General features: G+C 42.4%; 1 protein-coding gene across 3 annotated transcripts in view; it reads right to left on the reverse strand.

Moving 5' to 3' along the window:
* LOC120037604 (trichohyalin-like) overlaps positions 1–5,340 on the reverse strand; it is a 58,682-nt gene extending 53,342 nt beyond the window's left edge. For 2 of the 3 annotated variants that reach the window (XM_038983601.1, XM_038983600.1), the window contains exons 1-5: positions 5,176–5,340; positions 4,975–5,001; positions 2,317–2,649; positions 1,889–1,894; positions 1,061–1,066 (exon numbers count right to left, since the gene is read on the reverse strand). In XM_038983601.1, the coding sequence (XP_038839529.1) occupies positions 1,061–1,066; positions 1,889–1,894; positions 2,317–2,649; positions 4,975–4,996 (367 nt within the window). In that variant the 5' untranslated portion in view covers positions 4,997–5,001; positions 5,176–5,340. The remainder of the gene's footprint in view (positions 1–1,060; positions 1,067–1,888; positions 1,895–2,316; positions 2,650–4,974; positions 5,002–5,175) is intronic. The other variant, XM_038983602.1, reaches the window with a different exon arrangement.
* Positions 5,341–21,048: the final 15,708 nt, after the last annotated feature.

Here is a 21,048-nt window from a genome sequence, read left to right on the forward strand (position 1 = left end):
CTTCTTGTAACTTTCCGGTAGGCTAGAAGCTTTCCGGTGTTTTGCAGCTCGACACAGGTCGACGCAGGTATTGCACTTGATTTATCGTTATCGTAACCGTAGGTGCAGCCAAGTGGAAATACGAAAGCTTTCTAGCTATTTCGCACTGACGGTAATTTGAACACAAGAACGTTTCTAGTGAAAAGGTGCTTACACTCAGAGCCATGTATTTACACTCAGCCACCCTAGCCTTATTACGGGTTAACGTTTTGGTAATTTTGGTTGGCCAACAAAATGTAAGACTACAATGACTGCATACGTTTCCCCAAATGTTATACATTTAAGTCATTTAGCAGACGCTCTTATCCAGAGCGACTTACAAATTGGAAAGTTCATACATATTCATCCTGGTCCCCCCGTGGGGAATGAACCCACAACCCTGGCGTTGCAAGCGCCATGCTCTACCAACTGAGCCACACGGGACCACACGAAAAAAAATGTTTACACGTTTATTTTTTAAGAAATACATGGAACTACAACCGAATAAAACACCATTAACCATCATGCATTGCTTACATTCATTCTATACTGAAAAGTCTGTTCAGAAAAATCGAAAACAGTACATATGGGCATAAAACCACAATGTTTTAAAAGGGATTAAAAAAAGACTATATATATATATATATATATATATATATATATATATATAACCTCTTATGGTTAAAAAAAGACAAAATATCTATATATTCATAACGTAAAATAAATAAATACAGGCGATCGCGTCTATGGTTGTTGCAACGGCTTGTGTGTCGCCTACTGGTTAAATTCGTGTCTTTTCGCACGAATTAAGTAGCACAGAAATTCGTGTATTTTCAAACGAATTGAACCACCCCAAAAATGCACAAAAACGCACGAAATCTGCTGAAATACATTTTGTACATATATGCGCGAATTGAATGTGAGGCTGGGCTGGTTCACAAGGCCTGTAGTTTTTATAGTTTCAGATTAACACTCTGGTCTGTTCTTTGTCTTGTGTTATTGGTTGTCAATAAACAAAACAGACAAATAAGTAATTACTCACCCCATACTGATCATCCATTATCCAGATGGAGAGTCATGAATAATGATCATGTAAAACAGAATACATTAGTTATTATTGTTCATTGAAAATCTGTCTCATGACATAATTTAATGAAATACCATACATCATAATGGAATGACTGTTCATCACATTCATTACTAATGTACATCTAGGGAAAGGGATGTAAGCAGTGCTACTATTGGAACAGTCTAAACATCATAGAATGATTCATACTAGGACGTCAAACTGAATTCATGTCACGTTCGTTGAAAGATGGATTGGACCAAGGTACAGCGTGGTAGGCATACATCATCAATTTATTAAATCAACACCAAAAACAAGAAAGAATAAACGACACGTAAAGTTTTGTAGCGCTAACACAGCAACTAACCAAAAACAAGAACCATACCCGGCCAACAAAGAAATAGAAAAACTAGAATTCCCACCCAAATCATACCCTGACCTAACCAAATAGAGAAATAAAAAGGCTCTCTAAGGTCAGGGCGTGACAATTCAAGATGATTCCATGTTCATTTTGGAGTGTGATATGTTGAGCTCTTTGGAAGAAATATTGTGGGAAGGCTATGATATGAAAATTCTGGATAATTTGAAGAACATCTATACATCTTAATCCAACCTACCTTGAGAACATTTGGGGAGAGTATTGATAAATGTAAAGAAACTGATTTAATTTGTAGCCTTGAAGAAGACACACTGCTGTTCACAAGGCCTGTAGTTTTTATAGTATCAGATTAACACTCTGGTCTGTTCTTTGTCTTGTGTTTTTGGTTGTCAATAAACAAAACAGACAAATAAGTAATTACTCACCGTCGTCTGATCATCCATTATCCAAGATGGAGAGTCATGAATAATGATCATGTAAAACAGAATGTATTAGTTATTATCATTACCTTCAAATCACCATGTCACATTATCCTCTCAAATACCATAGTGATGTGATATACATCAGAGGGGTATGAGTGTTCATCACATTCATTACTAATGACAATCAAGGGACGTGACAGTAATGTTGGAATGGTTCTAATGCTTTAGGACCAGCTCAGAGCTCAGAGTGATGGTAATATGCATTGTAACTAGTTGATATTCAGAATGAATCTAGTCTATTCATCTGTAACTCCTACTATGAACTCCTACCTACATGAGAAAGTACAAGTGTTCTGTACAGGGAAAGAGACTGGTTGTTATTGTTGTTGTTTAGGTGTTTAGAAACATTACTGGACTTCTAGAACACTTACCTCCTCTGACCCTTAAACCCACTCCAGCCTCCGTCTTCTGTTCTCCATGGATGACCTGACATATGTAGACTCCTCTATCTGACCTCCTGCAGTCTCTCAGCCTCAGAGACATGTTGCCTCTCTCCAGCTCCTGGGTGATCAGACTCAGTCTGCCCTCATAGCCACTCCTCTCCATCACCTGGCCATTCTTATACAGGTAAATACACTCTGTCTCTTTAAACCACCTGATTGTCGTGGCAACAGCACTGGTGTCAGGTGAGAGGTGACAGGGGAGGGTGACCTCTCCACCAACATCAAGCCTCACCTTGTCTTCTGAGGTGAGTTTAAACTGATCTGTTCAGAAAGAGAGAACATTTCATGTTTAATGACATCATCTGTGTCAGGAACACAAATCCTCTCAGTACTTTTATAAACACAGCTGAATTAAAAACTACAATAGACATACAACAACCAGGACCATGTCAATTCTAAAATACAACCCCCACAATCCCAGACAGATAGATTCATTTGAAGGAAAGTATATATGTCATAGAAGAATGTGATGCTACAATCGAGAATGATATTATCACATTTGTTCCCACATCTTTCCCAGACATGCCACTATGCTAATCTTATGCCACTAGTAAGCCTAACATGTCATCCATTTAGATTTTTTATTTATTTAAAAGTATGTTTTATTCTTGGTCACAACTGTGACAGAGTGCTCTGCCTATAATAACATGAACAGATATTTATCCCTATTCCTCAACCTCAATATCTATATACCTCAGTCCACTTACCCACACACCTAAACTCAATGACCCACACACCCCAGCCCTGTTACCCCCATGCCCTAACCCTAACACCCACATGATAATACCCTCAAATCTATACAATCAAGTACAGATACATTGATATCCTGGCCCTAAATGACCTGTGTGTTAGTCAAGACCCCAGGTCCTTTGCCAATACACCTCATCCCTGTTACTTTCCTATCTCAGTCCTGTTACCCACTTTCCTTAGGCCTGTATTCCCCAAGTCACCAACAGTAACCTATATCCAGCTATTCGCTGCACACCCCAACCCTGTTATCAGCATGTTTTAGTCCTGTGACCTCTGACCTGTATACACTAATCATTTCATAGATAAACTAATATAACAGTGGTATAACACATGTGACCCAGCCCCAATCTCTTGTTTCTACCACAAACGTTGTTGCCAGAAAGGATTTGATTGGGCAATAAATGTCCATCCAGCCCCATTACCTGTATGAACCTTGTGTATCCCTACACCCCATTATAAACCATTATAAGCCACTTTTATGTTTACATACCCTACATTACTCATCTCATACGTATATACTGTACTCGATACCATCTACTGCATCTTGCCTATGCCGTTCTGTACCATCACTTATTCATATATCTTTATGTACATATTCTTTATCCCTTTACACTTGTGTGTATAAGGTAGTAGTTGTGGAACTGTTAGGTTAGATTACTCGTTGGTTATTACTGCATTGTCAGAACTAGAAGCACAAGCATTTCGCTACACTCGCATTAACATCTGCTAACCATGTGTATGTGACAAATAAAATTTGATTTGATTTGAAATCCATGGGCATACTCGTATAAAACAGGTCTACCCCAGTGTCCAAGCCTCAACATTCATACTAACCAGGTCTACCATTGTGCAAGAGACACTAAATAAACCTAAAAACATTAAATATAACTTCAATTATTATACTAATTCACTTTATGGGTCTATACATGGCCAATTCCCCCTGAAATAACAAAATATGATGTTTTACAGTAAAAATCTCTGATTTAAACATCAGTAAAGGTAATCGATAATGGTAAAATCATCTGTAACATCATTTAGAACAAGTAAATCCTGAACCGAACTCAAGTTAAATCTACTGAAGAAAGAAAAGGATCTGCTATGACTAAATATATAGAATAAATTAGAAGCACTGTATTTTCTCATTAGTCAGACATGTTTGGCAGGTAGCCTGGCGCTTAAGAGCATTGGGCCAGTAACCGAAACGTCGCTGGTTTGAATCCCTGAGGAAACTAGGAAAACATTTGTTGATATGCCCTTGAGCAAGGTACTTAATCCTAATTGCTCTGGATACATATTTTATTTATTTAACGAGGCAAGTCAGTTAAGAACAAATTCTTATTTACAATGACAGCCAACCCCAGACGATGCTGGACCAATTGTGCTCCGCCCTACGGGACTCCCAATCATGGGCGGTTGTGATACAGCCTGGAATTGAACCAGAGTCTGTAGAGATTCTTCTTGCTCTGAGATGCAGTGCCTTAAACCGCTGCGCCACTCAGGAGCCCAACTTATTTGTTGATATGTACAACTTTAACTTCTCTAGAGCCAGGAAAGTACAAAAGGTTTATTTTCTTCCATATTGTGTCCGACTGGATTAAATGGGTTCTATAATAAATAGATGTTTGGAGGGAGAGGTCACTGTGGAGCAGTAGAGCTGTTTCTCACAGACACAAACTCAGCTACAACTCCTCATGTTACAAACACATTTCATCCAGACACACATTTACACATAAAGACAAATAAAACCACAAACTTCATTTTCAATAGTTGGTTTAGTTCCGGTCTCCCAGATACATGAAGGAAAAGTTAATCATTAATTATAGAATGGTGACTTACTATGAACTCTGGACTCTGCCATTTTAACTGTAATAAAAAGAGAAAACATTCATATTTACATCATTACCATTCATCAAATTCTCTCTTTTGCTCAATCACACAGATACAAACATCACTTCCTCTTTCTCCAGTCCTCATTGTTTTAAAACAGGACTGTTGTGTCTAGTTTGGAAAGTGAAATATACTGACATCTCCTCTTACCTTTACTGGTCTTCAAGTCCTCCACTTCACATTCAAAATAGTTGATTTAAATCCACAACCACTCTAATAGTCTCTATATGTGCATATCTACACGTTTTTACAGAACAATCTACACCTCAGGCCTATACTGAGACACAACTTTCACCTTCACCTTTGCACAGGCACTTGGAGTAAACTCCTCCCCCCAGCCTCTCTGGTTATTAGAAAACACAGTCACAAAGTCCAAATTGTCTATAGGCCTATCGTAAAATGTCATGAAAACAAAACTGTACATTTCTGATCTTAATTTAAGGTTAGGCATAAGGTTAGCAGTGTGGTTTAGGGTTAAAATCAGAATGTAAGAATGTAGCTCAGTTGGTAGAGCATAGCTTGCAATGCCAGAGTTGTGGTTTCAATTACTAAAAAAGTATGAAAATGAATGGACTCACTACAGAGCGTCTGGTAAAATGTAAAAATGGGCAGGGTTTGTGACTAGTGACCAACATTAGAGTGTTTATGCTATCATACAGCATGGTGCTGTCTTCTATCATCATATTTTAGTTAATCATCTCTAAAGTTCTGAAAACTGTTTCAATTCAAATCAGAAGACCGATCCAGCCAGCAGATGGTAGTGATGTTCTTTAATTATAGTCATATTATCCTGAGCTGTAAAGATTTAACAGTGCCTATCAATATTAGCTTCTCTTATCTCTTTGGACCCATTCACATGAGTAAATGAGTGAAATTGCTTCCATGACAAATAGTCTCAATGCTTTTCCATCCCCTCCTAACAAAATAAATGTAGCTGACTGGTGGTCATTTACTGTCTCAGAAGAGAGTATCATTATCACCTGCTGGTCAATGTTGGGAACTGCGGTGAATTTACAAATCAGAAAGTCAGACATCCCATATATGGGACTGGGAGTGAAGGCTGAGTTTGGGTTAGGGTGTGTAGGGGACAGGGCTGGGGGTAAAGATTGAGTTTGGGTTAGGGTGTGTAGGGAACAAGGCTGGGGGTAAAGGCTGAGTTTGGGTTAGGGTGTGTAGGGGACAGGGCTGGAGGGTAAGGGCTGAGTTTGGGTTAGGGTGTGCAGGGGACAGGGCTGGGGGTAAAGGCTGAGTTTGGGTTAGGGTGTGCAGGGGACAGGGCTGGGGGTAAAGGCTGAGTTTGTGTTAGGGTGTGCAGGGGACAGGGGACAGGGCTGGGGGTAAAGGCTGAGTTTGGGTTAGGGTGTGCAGGGGACAGGGCTGGGGGTAAAGGCTGAGTTTGGGTTAAGGAGTGCAGGGGACAGGGCTGGGGGTAAAGGCTGAGTTTGCGTTAGGGTGTGCAGGGGACAGGGGACAGGGCTGGGGGTAAAGGCTGAGTTTATGGGAGGCTGAGATAATGCGTCTGCATGCTTCCCAGCCAAAACAATCTGAAGAGTTCTTCCATATTTATGACGATTGTAGTGGCTTCCTTTCCTCTTGACCAGAACCACTGCCCAAGCCTGAAGCGGGGTTGTTTCGGACGCATACAGTCCACATTTGAGGTTCCCACTCCCGAGTCTAGCTTGGACTCCCCCTCCCCCGAAGGCCCAACTTCCTGCCTTTATCCTGTCACTAACGCACTGACCACAGTACAATGAATGGTCAAGAGGGGGAGCTAAAAACTAAGGTCCACTTATAACAAAGGAATACATCTCAATCAGGTCAATATAAATCATCAAGGTACCTGATATTTCATCATATACATTCATATTTCATATATTTACACACACGTACATGGAGCTCTGTATGTTCTGTCTTTTATACAAGTATGTCCACATCGGCTCTAACATACCGGCCCCTAATTGTTAACTGCACTGAATACATAACAGTTACTTAATATTCCAAAAATAGAGACAATTCACCAAACATTCTATACCAGAGCACTATTACGGTTCATAGCTACACCACCGTTCAAAAGTTTGGGGTCACATAGAAATGTCCTTGTTTTTGAAAAAAAAGCTATTTTTTTATGTCCATTCAAATAACATAAATTGATCAGAAATACAGTGTAGACATTGTTTATGTTGTAAATGACTATTGTAGCTGGAAACGTCAGATTTTTTAATGGAATATCTAGATAGGTGTACAGAGACCCATTTTCAGCAACCATCATTCCTGTGTTCCAATCGCACATTGTGTTAGCTAATCCAAGTTTATCATTTAAAAAAGGCAAATGAATCATTAGAAAACCCTTTTGCAATTATGTTAGCACATCTGTTCTGATTAACTTGTTATGGATAGGGGGCAGTATTTTCACATTTGGATGAAAAGCGTGCCCAGATTAAACTGGCTGCTACTCAGTCCCAGTTGCTAATATATGCATATTATTAGTAGATTTGGATAGAAAACACTCTGAAGTTTCTAAAACTGTTTGAATGATGCAACCCTAGTAGCCACAAAGGTATGGTATCGTTGCGGGTTTATTTTAGCACAGACTGGCTGTCCGTCCAGAAAGTTGACTCCTCAAGTTCCATCTGGAGCTCCAACCTTAACATCCTGTCCACTTGCACCTCCAATGTTGCTGCATCAAGTTCCAGTCTGGGGATCGTCATCTGCTTGAAGTGGAGTCACTCTTGATTTCCCCAGTATGAATTGGATGTGGACCTTTTCCATACTGTTTGTGAACCTAAGGTAACTTGCCGTGCCATAACCTTGTTCACTAAGTGATGCAGCTGTGCAGTCTTGACTTGACGAAAGTTCTCAGGCATCATACACCTGTCAATCTGGAATCTGGACAGCTGGTGCAGCTCAGAGCCATTTCTTCCATGAAACAGAGTGTTCTTTGGGGATGACTTCGTCCCATCCACACTTTAGCTTGCAGAGTTCTTGAAGAATTTGCTTTGCCTTTAATATGAATGGGGAGAGGAAACCTAATGGATCATAAACAGAGCTGACAGTTGAGAGAATACCTCTTCTTGTAAGGGGTCTGTTCTTGACAGTGACTCGGAAGGTAAACGCATCACTTTCAAATGTTCAAATCGGATTCCAAGTGCTCTTTCAACAGGCAGCTTCTCTCTGTCCAGGTCCAGTTGTTTTATCTGCTTGGCTGTGTGTTCATCAGGGTTAGAAACCAGCACAGCGCGGCTGTTGCTGACCCACTTGATCAACTTGAACCCACCCGGAGAGCACACATCTGAGGGTTTTCTGTGAGAGCTGTGGCTTGTTCTTCTGTGGCCACTGATTTGAGGCAGTCATCAACATAGACGTTTGACTTGACTGTTTGATTCACATCTTCATCGTACTTCTCACAGTTGTCTTCTGCCGTCTTTCGCAGTTCAAAGGTTTGCGTAACTTGGAGAGGATATAGCATCGAAAAGATGTACTGTCATTCTGGCCACCACAGGAATCACAGGAAGTCTAAGTCATCTTCATGGACATGTACTTGATGGAACATTCCTTCGATGTCTTCCATCATAGCAATATGCTCTTACAGAAATCTTAGCAAGACTCCTAAGAGCGTGTTTGCAACGTCAGGGCCTTGAAGGAGTTCCCTGTTGAACACTGTTACCTTTATATGATGAGCAGTCCAACACCACTCGTATTGTTCCTTTGCGCTTATGGTGAATGCCATGGTGTGGTATGTACCATACCTTGCCTTTCTCTCTGAGGAGCTGTTCTTATGGTGAACGCCATGGTGTGGTATGTACCATACCTTGCCTTTCTCTCTGAGGAGCTGTTCTTATGGTGAACGCCATGGTGTGGTATGTACCGTACCTTGCCTTTCTCTCTGAGGAGCTGTTCTTATGGTGAACGCCATGGTGTGGTATGTACCGTACCTTGCCTTTCTCTCTGAGGAGCTGTTCTTATGGTGAATGCCATGGTGTATACCTTGCCTTTCTCTCTGAGGAGCTGTTCTTGTGGCCTAACCTTTTGTTATTACCTCTTCCATGAAGCCTTTGTACTCTGCAGCGTAACCTTCATCCTTCTTGAACTTCCTGATAATATTTAGAGCCCACTGCTCTGCCATGTCACGGTTGTTTTGGCAGGACTACATCTTTTTTTGCGAAAGGGCAACAGTAAGTAGTAGTGACGGTCTAAGGATTACGGAGCTTCATTCCATCTCCATAAACTTACAATCCTCAGCTGACATCTCACTTTTCTCGTCATACTCTCTCTCAGGGAAGTCACGGTTGAACTGATTTACAAGAAGAACACGCAGGTCGGCCATTGAGATATGATTGGCCATCACCTTTCTTCGCCCAAGGTGGCTTAGCAGTTCAGACGTCTTTTTCTGTTCCGTATTGTCGTGTCCTGTATATATATATATTTACACCTCTCTTCGCTTATCTTTTATTTATTTTATTATCCAAGAACTCAACTACAAAAGCTTTCCTGCAAAAGCTTTCCTGCAACCCGCTTCACCAATTACTAAAAAGTATTATTTACCTCAATCTGAAAATCCATCGTGGAAGCCAGCCAGGGGCTAATTCAGAAGCTAGCCTGAAAGCTAACCAGAAACTACTCCGATAGCTAGCTAGAAGCTAATCTGTAGCTGCCCCGAAATTAGCCGGTTTGCTGGCTAGCGTTGGTGTTTCAGCTGCCCACGTGTTGTGGTCATCAGCTATTCCTTTAGCTCGATAATCTACCGGCACTTTTGTGCAACACGACTCGGACCGGAGCATTCCGGGACTTTTCTTTTCTCTCAGTTTCCCCGGATTCCAGCCGCAGGCTCTGGTCACTTGCACCTTGATTTCGCAGCTAGCTAGCTGCAAACCGTGTGACTATTGGCTTACGTCGACCCCGGAGCAAACTCAAATCATTCTGGAGCTAGCCAGCTGAGGAGTTCCATCACCATCCGGACCCGTTTCTTTTGTTGCTGCTGCAGATACGGAACCCCACCGGGCCTTCACGACTGACTGCCGCGACTGACTGCCGACGTTATCTGCCCGAGGGATTTATCCAACTGGCACCTCCGTCCCGACGTTACCTGAACGCTCACCTGAGGCCCGCTAATCGTTAGCTGTCTTATCGGCTGCTATCTGAATAAGTATACCGGACAACTATTATTATTATTATTATCATTTATTTATTTTATTTTTTTCCTTGGGTCACTATATCTATTTTGCCAATTTGGATTGATCCCCTCTACCACACGGAACCCCACTACACGGAACCCCACTAACTTACCGACGGAAACGCACGAGGTATCTACAAACAGACCTCCATCCTATGCTGCTACCGATAGCCATATACCCGGCCAGCTGTCTGGATCGCCACGACCCCAACCAACCTCTACTCACTGGACCCTTATTGATCACTCGATTAAGCATGCCTCTCCTTAATGTAAATATGCCTTGTCCATTGCTGTTCTGGTTAGTGTTTATTGGCTTATTTCACTGTAGAGCCTCTAGCCCTGCTCACTATACCATATCCAACCTCTCAGTTCCACCACCCACATATGCGATGACATCACCTGGTTTCAATGATGTTTCTAGAGACAATATCTCTCTCATCATCACTCAATACCTAGGTCTACCTCCACTGTATTCACATCCTACCATACCTTTGTCTGTACATTATTCCTTTAAACTATTTTATCGCCCCCAGAAACTTCCTCTTACTCTCTGCTCTAGTAGCTCTAGGCGACCAATTCTCATAGCTTTTAGCCGTACCCTTATCCTACTCCTCCTCTGTTCCTCTGGTGATGTAGAGGTGAATCCAGGCCCTGCAGTACCTGGCTCCACTCCTATTCCCCAGGCGCTCTCTTTTGATGACTTCTGTAACCGTAATAGCCTTGGCTTCATGCATGTTAACATTAGAAGCCTCCTCCCTAAGTTTGTTTTGTTCACTGCTTTAGCACACTCTGCCAACCCGGATGTTTTAGCCGTGTCTGAATCCTGGCTTAGAAAGACCACCAAAAACTCAGACATTTTCATCCCCAATTACAAGATTTTCAGACAAGATAGAACGGCCAAAGGGGGCGGTGTTGCAATCTACTGCAAAGACTGCCTGCAGAGTTCTGTTTTACTATCCAGGTCTGTTCCCAAACAATTTGAACTTCTACTTTTAAAAATCCACCTCTCTAAAAACAAGTCTCTCACCGTTGCCGCCTGCTATAGACCACCCTCTGCCCCCAGCTGTGCTCTGGACACTATATGTGAACTAATTGCCCCCCATCTATCTTCAGAGCTCGTGCTGCTAGGCGACCTAAATTTGAACATGCTCAACACCCCAGCCACCCTACAATCTAAGCTTGATGCCCTCAATCTCACACAAATTATCAATGAACCTACCAGGTACCACCCCAATTCCGTAAACACGGGTACCCTCATAGATATCATCCTAACAAACTTGCCCTCCAAATACACCTCTGCTGTTTTCAACCAAGATCTCAGCGATCACTGCCTCATTGCCTGCATCCGTAATGGGTCAGCGGTCAAACGACCTCCACTCATCACTGTCAAACGCTCCCTGAAACACTTCAGCGAGCAGGCCTTTCTAATCGACCTGGCCGGGGTATCCTGGAAGGATATCGATCTCATCCCGTCAGTAGAGGATGCCTGGTCATTTTTTTAAAATGCCTTCCTCACCATCTTGAATAAGCATGCCCCATTCAAGAAATTTAGAACCAGGAACAGATATAGCCCTTGGTTCTCTCCTGACCTGACTGCCCTTAACCAACAGAAAAACATCCTATGGCGTTCTGCATTAGCATCGAACAGCCCCCGTGATATGCAACTTTTCAGGGAAGCCAGAAACCAATATACACAGGCAGTTAGAACAGCCAAGGCTAGCTTTTTCAAGCAGAAATTTGCTTCCTGCAACACAAATTCAAAAAAGTTCTGGGACACCGTAAAGTCCTTGGAGAATAAGAACACCTCCTCCCAGCTTCCAACCGCTCTGAAGATAGGAAACACTGTCACCACCGACAAATCCACTATAATTGAGAATTTCAATAAGCATTTTTCCACGGCTGGCCATGCTTTCCACCTGGCTGCCCCTACCCCGGACAACAGCACTGCCCTCCCCTCTGCTACTCGCCCAAGCCTTCCCCATTTCTCCTTCTCCCAAATACAGTCAGCTGATGTTCTAAATGAGCTGCAAAATCTGGACCCTTACAAATCAGCCGGGCTAGATAATCTGGACCCTTTCTTTCTAAAACTATCTGCTGAAATTGTTGCCACCCCTATTACTAGCCTCTTCAACCTCTCTTTCGTGTCGTCTGAGATCCCCAAAGATTGGAAAGCAGCTGCGGTTATCCCCCTCTTCAAAGGGGGGGACACCCTTGACCCTAACTGCTACAGACCTATATCTATCCTACCCTGCCTTTCTAAGGTCTTCGAAAGCCAAGTCAACAAACAGATTACCGACCATTTCGAATCCCACCACACCTTCTCCGCTATGCAATCTGGTTTCAGAGCTGGTCATGGGTGCACCTCAGCCACGCTCAAGGTCATAAACGATATCGTAACCGCCATCGATAGGAAACAATACTGTGCAGCCGTATTCATTGACCTGGCCAAGGCTTTTGACTCTGTCAATCACCACATCCTCATTGGCAGACTCGACAGCCTTGGTTTCTCTAATGATTGCCTCGCCTGGTTCACCAACTACTTCTCTGATCGAGTTCAGTGTGTCAAATCGGAGGGTCTGTTGTCCGGGCCTCTGGCAGTCTCTATGGGGGTGCCACAGGGTTCAATTCTTGGACCGACTCTCTTCTCTGTATACATCAATGATGTCGCTCTTGCTGCTGGTGATTCTCTGATCCACCTCTACGCAGACGACACTATTCTGTATACTTCTGGCCCTTCTTTTGACACTGTGTTAACAACTCTCCAGGCGAGCTTCAATGCCATACAACTCTCCTTCCGTGGCCTCCAACTGCTCTTAAATACAAGTAAAACCAAATGCATGCTCTTCAACCGATCGCTGCCTGCTCCTGCCCGCCTGTCCAACATCACTACTTTGGACGGTTCTGACTTAGAATATGTGGACAACTACAAATACCTAGGTGTCTGGTTAGACTGTAAACTCTCCTTCCAGACTCACATCAAACATCTCCAATCCAAAGTCAAATCTAGAATTGGCTTCCTATTCCGCAACAAAGCATCCTTTACTCATGCTGCCAAACATACCCTTGTAAAACTGACCATCCTACCAATCCTCGACTTCGGTGATGTCATTTACAAAATAGCCTCCAAAACCCTACTCAATAAATTGGATGCAGTCTATCACAGTGCCATCCGTTTTGTCACCAAAGCCCCATATACTACCCACCACTGCGACCTGTACACTCTCGTTGGCTGGCCCTCGCTTCATACTCGTCGCCAAACCCACTGGTTCCAGGTCATCTACAAGACCCTGCTAGGTAAAGTCCCCCCTTATCTCAGCTCGCTGGTCACCATAGCAGCACCTACCTGTAGCACGCGATCCAGCAGGTATATCTCTCTAGTCACCCCCAAAACCAATTCTTCCTTTGGACGCCTCTCCTTCCAGTTCTCTGCTGCCAATGACTGGAACGAACTACAAAAATCTCTGAAACTGGAAACACCTATCTCCCTCACTAGCTTTAAGCACCAGCTGTCAGAGCAGCTCATAGATTACTGCACCTGTACATAACCCATCTACAATTTAGCCCAAACAACTACCTCTTTACCTACTGTATTTATTTATTAATTTATTTTGCTCCTTTGCACCCCATTATATCTGTCTCTACTTTGCACTTTCTTCCACTGCAAACCAACCATTCCAGTGTTTTTTTTTTTAGTTTTTATTTTACTTGCTGTGTTGTACTCACTTCGCCTCCATGGCCTTTTATATTTTTATTTATTTATACATATATTTGTTTGCCTTCACCTCCCTTATCTCACCTCACTTGCTCACATTGTATATAGACTTATTTTTTTCACTGTATTATTGACTATATGTTTGTTTTACTCCATGTGTAACTATGTGTTGTTGTTGGTGTCGAACTGCTTTGCTTTATCTTGGCCAGGTCGCAATTGTAAATGAGAACGTGTTCTCAATTTGCCTACCTGGTTAAATAAAGGTTAAATAAAAAAATAAAAAAATAAAATAAAAAACCTTAGGATGCCCAGATTCTTCTGCCATGGTACAAGTGTTAAGAGGACCGTTCATCACCCGTCCAAAGTGTGTTTTCACTGCATACGGTCCGTTGCCTTGGCTATTTATGATTTGCCAGGGTTCCATTGCCTTTGGAGCATTTATGCCAATCAGGAGTTCAGCGTCGGCATCAGCGTCGGCATCAATCTCCTTCAACTGAACCCCTTTCAGGTATGGCCACCTTTTGAGATCTTTCTGAGTGGTAATGTTCTCTTGTCACAGGGATCTTATTCAGGGTGTAGACCTTTGATAATGCAAGAAATATCTCCTTCCACGTTGCCAATCTCTAATCCAGATATCTCAAAGCTCCTGGTAGGACTCTCCTGCTCCATTGTGTAGCAGAATATCAGTCTCACTGGCTTTAGCTTTCAGCTGCATCATGAGTCTCTCAGTACAAAATGTTGCTGAACTACCAGAATCAAGAAACACATAAGTTAACACAGACTGGCTTCCAGTTACTAGCTTTACTTGAACTGGCACAATTGCAAGTGCACCATCTGTACCTGCCTCAGTATCTTCACCAGCTTCCAGTGAAACAAGAGCACTGCTGACAGTCTCCTCCCACTTTACTGCTACACCACTCATATCCTCCTTCAGAGATCTACTTCTCTCTCTTCCTTCAATGTGCAGGATAGTGGGGTGCTTTCTTTGACAGCTCTGACAGGTCATCCTTCTTTTACATTCTTTGCTTAAGTGTTCTCTCATCAAACAGCCAAAACAAAGACCTCTTGATCTTAGAAACTCAACCTTGGATTTGTGTGGCTGTACCTTCACCTGTTGGCAGTCGACCAATAAATGTTCAACAACACAAAATACACATGATACTGGGAGCATCAGAAAGGCGGGAGTATCAGAAGGGCAGGAGTCTGGGCTCTTTACTACGGGGAGCATCAGAAGGGCAGGTGTCTGGTCTCTTTACTACTGGGAGCATCAGAAGGGCAGGTGTCTGATCTCTTTACTACTGGGAGCATCAGAAGGGCAGGTGTCTGGTCTCTTTACTACTGGGAGCATCAGAAGGGCAGGTGTCTGGTCTCTTTACTACTGGGAGCATCAGAAGGGCAGGTGTCTGGTCTCTTTACTACTGGGAGCATCAGAAGGGCAGGTGTCTGGTCTCTTTACTACTGGGAGCATCAGAAGGGCAGGTGTCTGGTCTCTTTACTACTGGGAGCATCAGAAGGGCAGGTGTCTGGTCTCTTTACTACTGGGGGCATCAGAAGGACAGGTGTCTGGTCTCTTTACTACTGGGAGCATCAGAAGGACAGGTGTCTGGTCTCTTTACTACTGGGAGCATCAGAAGGGCAGGTGTCTGGTCTCTTTACTTTGAATGTTTGTTCTTTTAAAAAGTTTTTTCAGAGTCGCAATCTGACACTACATCTACTGCAGTGTCTAAGCTGCTTCCCCTACTCTTGGACTGGAACTGCTGTTTAGAGTCTGCTACTGTTTTGGTTTAACAGGGGATATTGAATATCTCCATACAATGGATCCTGCAATATTTTGCCCTGTTTTTCCATGTGTAATATTTGTGTTGTGGAGAAATGACCAGGCAGGAGACGGGAGTACAGTTAGTTTTCGTTTAGTCAAAACCTCTCGTGCTCTACAATTCCCGGGTACACTAGTGCGCATGTGCATTTCCTATTAGATGGAGTAACATAATACTTTCGTAATACATCACTGCTTAGTAACAGCATAGTAACTAATATAAACAGATGTAGATCCCAGATAATACATCACTGCTTAGTAACAGCATAGTAACTAATATAAACAGATGTAGATCCCAGATAATACATCACTGCTTAGTAACAGCATAGTAACTAATATAAACAGATGTAGATCCCAGATACTACATCTTGCTGTTTTCCGTTTGAGTTGTGTGTGTGTGTGTGTGTGACAGTTAGCTATTTAATCCCTCTGTGCTGTCCTGGTGTAGCATCAGTAGTGTCGTTGAACTAGGGGTCTCTCTGCTCTCCATCAGTGCCAACCTGAGGAGCCTGTTTGTGGTGAAGAACAGAGAAGATGCTGACTGGTGGATCTCAGAGTGAGACAGCTAATGACTGCATATCAGATAACCATCTCCATGATGGGACAGACCTGGAACAGTGGGTTCTCCTGGACCTGGGGACTATCCAGAGCATCTCCATGATGGGACAGACCTGGAACAGTGGGTTCTCCTGGACCTGGGGACTATCCAGAGCATCTCCATGATGGGACAGACCTGGAACAGTGGGTTCTCCTGGACCTGGGGACTATCCAGAGCATCTCCATGATGGGACAGACCTGGAACAGTGGGTTCTCCTGGACCTGGGGACTATCCAGAGCATCTCCATGATGGGACAGACCTGGAACAGTGGGTTCTCCTGGACCTGGGGACTATCCAGAGCATCTCCATGATGGGACAGACCTGGAACAGTGGGTTCTCCTGGACCTGGGGACTATCCAGAGCATCTCCATGATGGGACAGACCTGGAACAGTGGGTTCTCCTGGACCTGGGGACTATCCAGAGCATCTCCATGATGGGACAGACCTGGAACAGTGGGTTCTCCTGGACCTGGGGACTATCCAGAGCAGACTGACATGTCCTTCAGAACAAGGAAAACTGGCCAACGCCTTCTCTCCACCAATCAAAGAGGAGTATGTACGCGTTTACCCACAAGTCTGTAGGGACCACTGTACTCTGCGCATAGAGCTGAAGGACTGTGAGATCACAGGTCAGTGACATCATCACCTGAAGACACCTGTTGATATGTGCTTCATCAGACCACGGTCCAATGGTAAACCTTTATTTAACACCCTGCTCATACAGTTAGGACCAAAACAGTCATTCATTGTAATCAGATCAGCATGTCATGATGGTGTTTTGACACTAAAGGTCAGTTTGTGATATCCAGATGTACTGGTGAAAGAGAGATTGTATTTGAATTAATGGATGATCTCTCCTCCTTTGCTCTCTCTCTCTCTCTCTCCTCTCTCTCTCTCTCTCCCTCCTCCTCTCTCTCTCTCCCTTCTCCTCTCTCTCTCTCTCCCTCCTCTCTCTCTCTCTCTCTCTCTCTCAGGTTGACCTGTTAATTCCCACTAAAGTATCAGATATGTTGAATCAGGGATCTAAGGACTTTGGCCGTGTCCAATTTGTACGCTCCTATAAACTAGCCTACAGCAATGATGGACTGAGGTGGACTATATACCAGGAGGAAGCAAGGACAAGGTATAAACACATGATCATATGGATTGATTAAGAAACAGAAAAGAGATCTCAGACATGAAACAGAGACCATTTATACCTGGTTCTAACATGTGTCCTTTGTCCTGATCTTATATAATAATAATGATGATAATTATAATATTTGCCTTTTTTATGTGCATAGATGTTACATATGGATGTCCCCAGCAGGAATCCAACCTACAACCTTTGGTGGTGCACTCTGCTCCACTGACTGAGACACACATTGGAAGGATGTAGATGATTAAAAGACACATTATAATGTGATTGTGATTTTCCTGAACACCTCCGCAGGTAGTCAGACATGCATTGTGTCTGGATATCTTACAATTGTAGACAGATGTGGAAAGGTAAACTATTTAAATCATCATTATCCTGCCTTTTAAAATCATATAAAGAAAATGTGGCACAATCAGAATGTGGATCAGATCAGGACAAAGGACACATGTTAGCACCAGGTTTAAACAAGGCTTTGGTGGCAGTGTGTCTGACAGTATCTGCCGTTGTCTTGGTGACAGGTGTTCCATGGTAACATTGACAACAACACCCACAGGAAGAACTTCATCCAGCCGCCCATATATGGACGTAAAGGTTACAGTAAGTGATTTGATTGGTTTACAGAGTGTGATTTATTTATTGGATCGTACAGTGCTGTACTTCTGCTCTTTAATGTTTTCCTGTATTGTGCTTCTGTGAGATACCATTTCCAAAAGTTGTAAAGTATTGTAATACCAAAACAATACAGGGTTAACTTTTCCATGGCCAACCTTCGACTGTTCCCTCCCTGATTACTAAGGGCCACAGATTCTGATGTAAAAACAGCCCTCTCAAAGGACAAAGCTCCACTAAATAACCAGAACATCTAAAAGGGGACATCTTACATACATCGTAAATGAAAAGTAACATTATTCACACTATATTGTGAGTATCAAGGTATTTTTGGGGGACAGAAAATGTAATCCAAAGTGTGCTTACTACTGTACAACATAACCACTGATATGGAATTTAGTGATACTGATTTAATACAATATTGTTGAAGTAACATATACTCTGTGTGATACAAAGCAACAAAACACTTTCTATATAGTAAAACAAGCAACATATAATACTGATATTTCTCTCTATGTCTGTTTGGATATCAAATCAAAAGAGTTGGAATCAAGTATTGGAGTCAGGTGTTGAATGGACAACTGCTACTCCTATAGTCGTCATGGTTCCTCCTGCTGCTCTAGTGGTGTAACAGAGACATCTGGTGGTCAGAGAAGGTTACTGCATGTCTATTTAATTCCTCACCTTTTTTAAAATGTTATTTCACCTTTATTTAACCAGGTAGGCTAGTTGAGAACAAGTTCTCATTTGCAACTGCGACCTGGCCAAGATAAAGCATAGCAGTGTGAACAGACAACAACACAGAGTTACACATGGAGTAAACAATAAACAAGTCAATAACATGGCAGAAAAAAAGAGAATCTATATACAATGTGTGCAAAAGGCATGAGGAGGTAGGCAATAAATCGAATAATTACAATTTAGCAGATTAACACTGGAGTGATAAATCATCAGATGATCATGTGCAAGTAGAGATACTGGTGTGCAAAAGAGCAGAAAAGTAAATAAATAAAAGCAGTATGGGGGTGAGGTAGATAAATTGGGTGGGCTATATACCGATGGACTATGTACAGCATATGACCTATCAGTCATATGGACATCTGCATTCAGACTGATGCTCCATCACTTCCTCTGGTCTTCTCAAACTCCTGTCCAGAGGAAGTAGTAGTAGTAGTAGTAGTAGTAGTAGTAGTAGTAATAGTAGCAGTAGTACTGGTAGTAGCAGTAGTAGTAGTAGCATCAGCAGTACTAGTAGTAGCAGTAGTAGTAGTAGCATCAGCAGTACTAGTAGTAGCAGTAGTACTAGTATTAGTAATAATAGTAGTAGTACTAGTAGTAATAGTAGTAGTAATAATAGTAGTAGTACTGGTAGTAGCAGTAGTAGTAGTAGCATCAGCAGTACTAGTAGTAGCACCAGTAGTAGTAGTAGAAGTAGCACTATTAGTAGTAGTAGTAGTAGTAGCAGCAGTAGTAGTAGTAGCAGTAGTAGTGGTAGTAGTAGCAGTATTAGTAGTACTAGTAGCAGTAGTAGTAGTAGTAGCAGTAGAAGTCGCAGTAGTAGTAGTAGTAGTAGTAGCAGTAGCAGTAGTAGTAGTAGTAGTAGTAGTAGTAGTAGTAGCAGTAGTAGTAGTAGTAGTAGTAGTAGCAGTAGCAGTAGCAGTAGCAGTAGTAGCAGTAGCAGTAGTAGTAGTAGTAGTAGTAGTAGTAGTAGCAGCAGTAGCAGTAGCAGTAGTAGTAGTAGTAGTAGTAGTAGTAGTAGCAGTAGTAGCAGTAGTAGTAGTAGTAGTAGTAGTAGTAGTAGTAGCAGCAGCAGCAGCAGCAGCAGTAGTAGTAGTAGTAGTAGTAGTAGTAGTAGTAGCAGTAGTAGTAGCAGTAGTAGTAGTAGTAGTAGTAGCAGTAGTAGTAGTTGTAGTAGCAGTAGCAGTAGTAGTAGTAGTAGTAGCAGTAGTAGTAGTAGTAGTAGTAGTAGTAGCAGTAGTAGTAGTAGTAGTAGTAGTAGTAGTAGTAGTAGTAGTAGTAGTAGTAGTACCAGTAGTACCAGTAGTAGCAGTAGTAGTAGTAGTAGTAGTAGTAGTAGTAGTACCAGTAGTACCAGTAGTAGTAGTAGTAGTAGTAGTAGTAGTAGTAGTAGTAGTAGTAGTAGCAGTAGTAGTAGTAGTAGTAGTAGTAGTAGTAGCAGTAGTAGTAGTAGTAGTAGTAGTAGCAGTAGTAGTAGTGGTAGTAGTAGTAGTAGTAGTAGTAGTAGTAGTAGTAGCAGTAGCAGTAGCAGTAGTAGTAGTAGCAGCAGTAGTAGTAGTAGTAGTAGTAGTAGTAGTAGTAGTAGTAGCAGTAGTAGTTAGTATCAGGTAAAGAGAGAGACCAGCTCAGTGTTGACAGCTCAGTGTTGACAGCTCAGTGTTGACAGCTCAGTGGTGACAGATGTGTTGACAGCTCAGCTCTGTACTATAGAGAATCATCCAAGACAAACAATGTCCAAACACTAATGTCTTACAAAGTTACATTTATTTATTTCAACAATATCAGTCTCATGTGGTATCAGAGTTCCATTGGGATGGATTGTAACTCAATATTAGGAAGGTGTTCTTAATGTTTTGTCCACTCAGTGTATATTTAAAGTTTCAACATGAAACAATTAGATTGATTAATAACAGGAAGTACTGTATGGTAAATACAGTATGGTTCTCTCTGTTCAATAGTAGACCTCCTCAAACACTGAGTAAAAGTCTCACTCAGATACAGCATGGTTCTCTCTGTTCAATAGTAGACCTCCTCAAACACTGAGTAAAAGTCTCACTCAGATACAGTATGGTTCTCTCTGTTCAATAGTAGACCTCCTCAAACACTGAGTAAAAGTCTCACTCAGATACAGCATGGTTCTCTCTGTTCAATAGTAGACCTCCTCAAACACTGAGTAAAAGTCTCACTCAGATCTTTAGAGTTCTCAGTCTCTGACTCCGCCCACTGACCTCCTGACCCCCCA

This window comes from Salvelinus namaycush, unplaced genomic scaffold, assembly GCF_016432855.1.
Source record: "Salvelinus namaycush isolate Seneca unplaced genomic scaffold, SaNama_1.0 Scaffold177, whole genome shotgun sequence".
Taxonomy (NCBI): domain Eukaryota; kingdom Metazoa; phylum Chordata; class Actinopteri; order Salmoniformes; family Salmonidae; genus Salvelinus; species Salvelinus namaycush.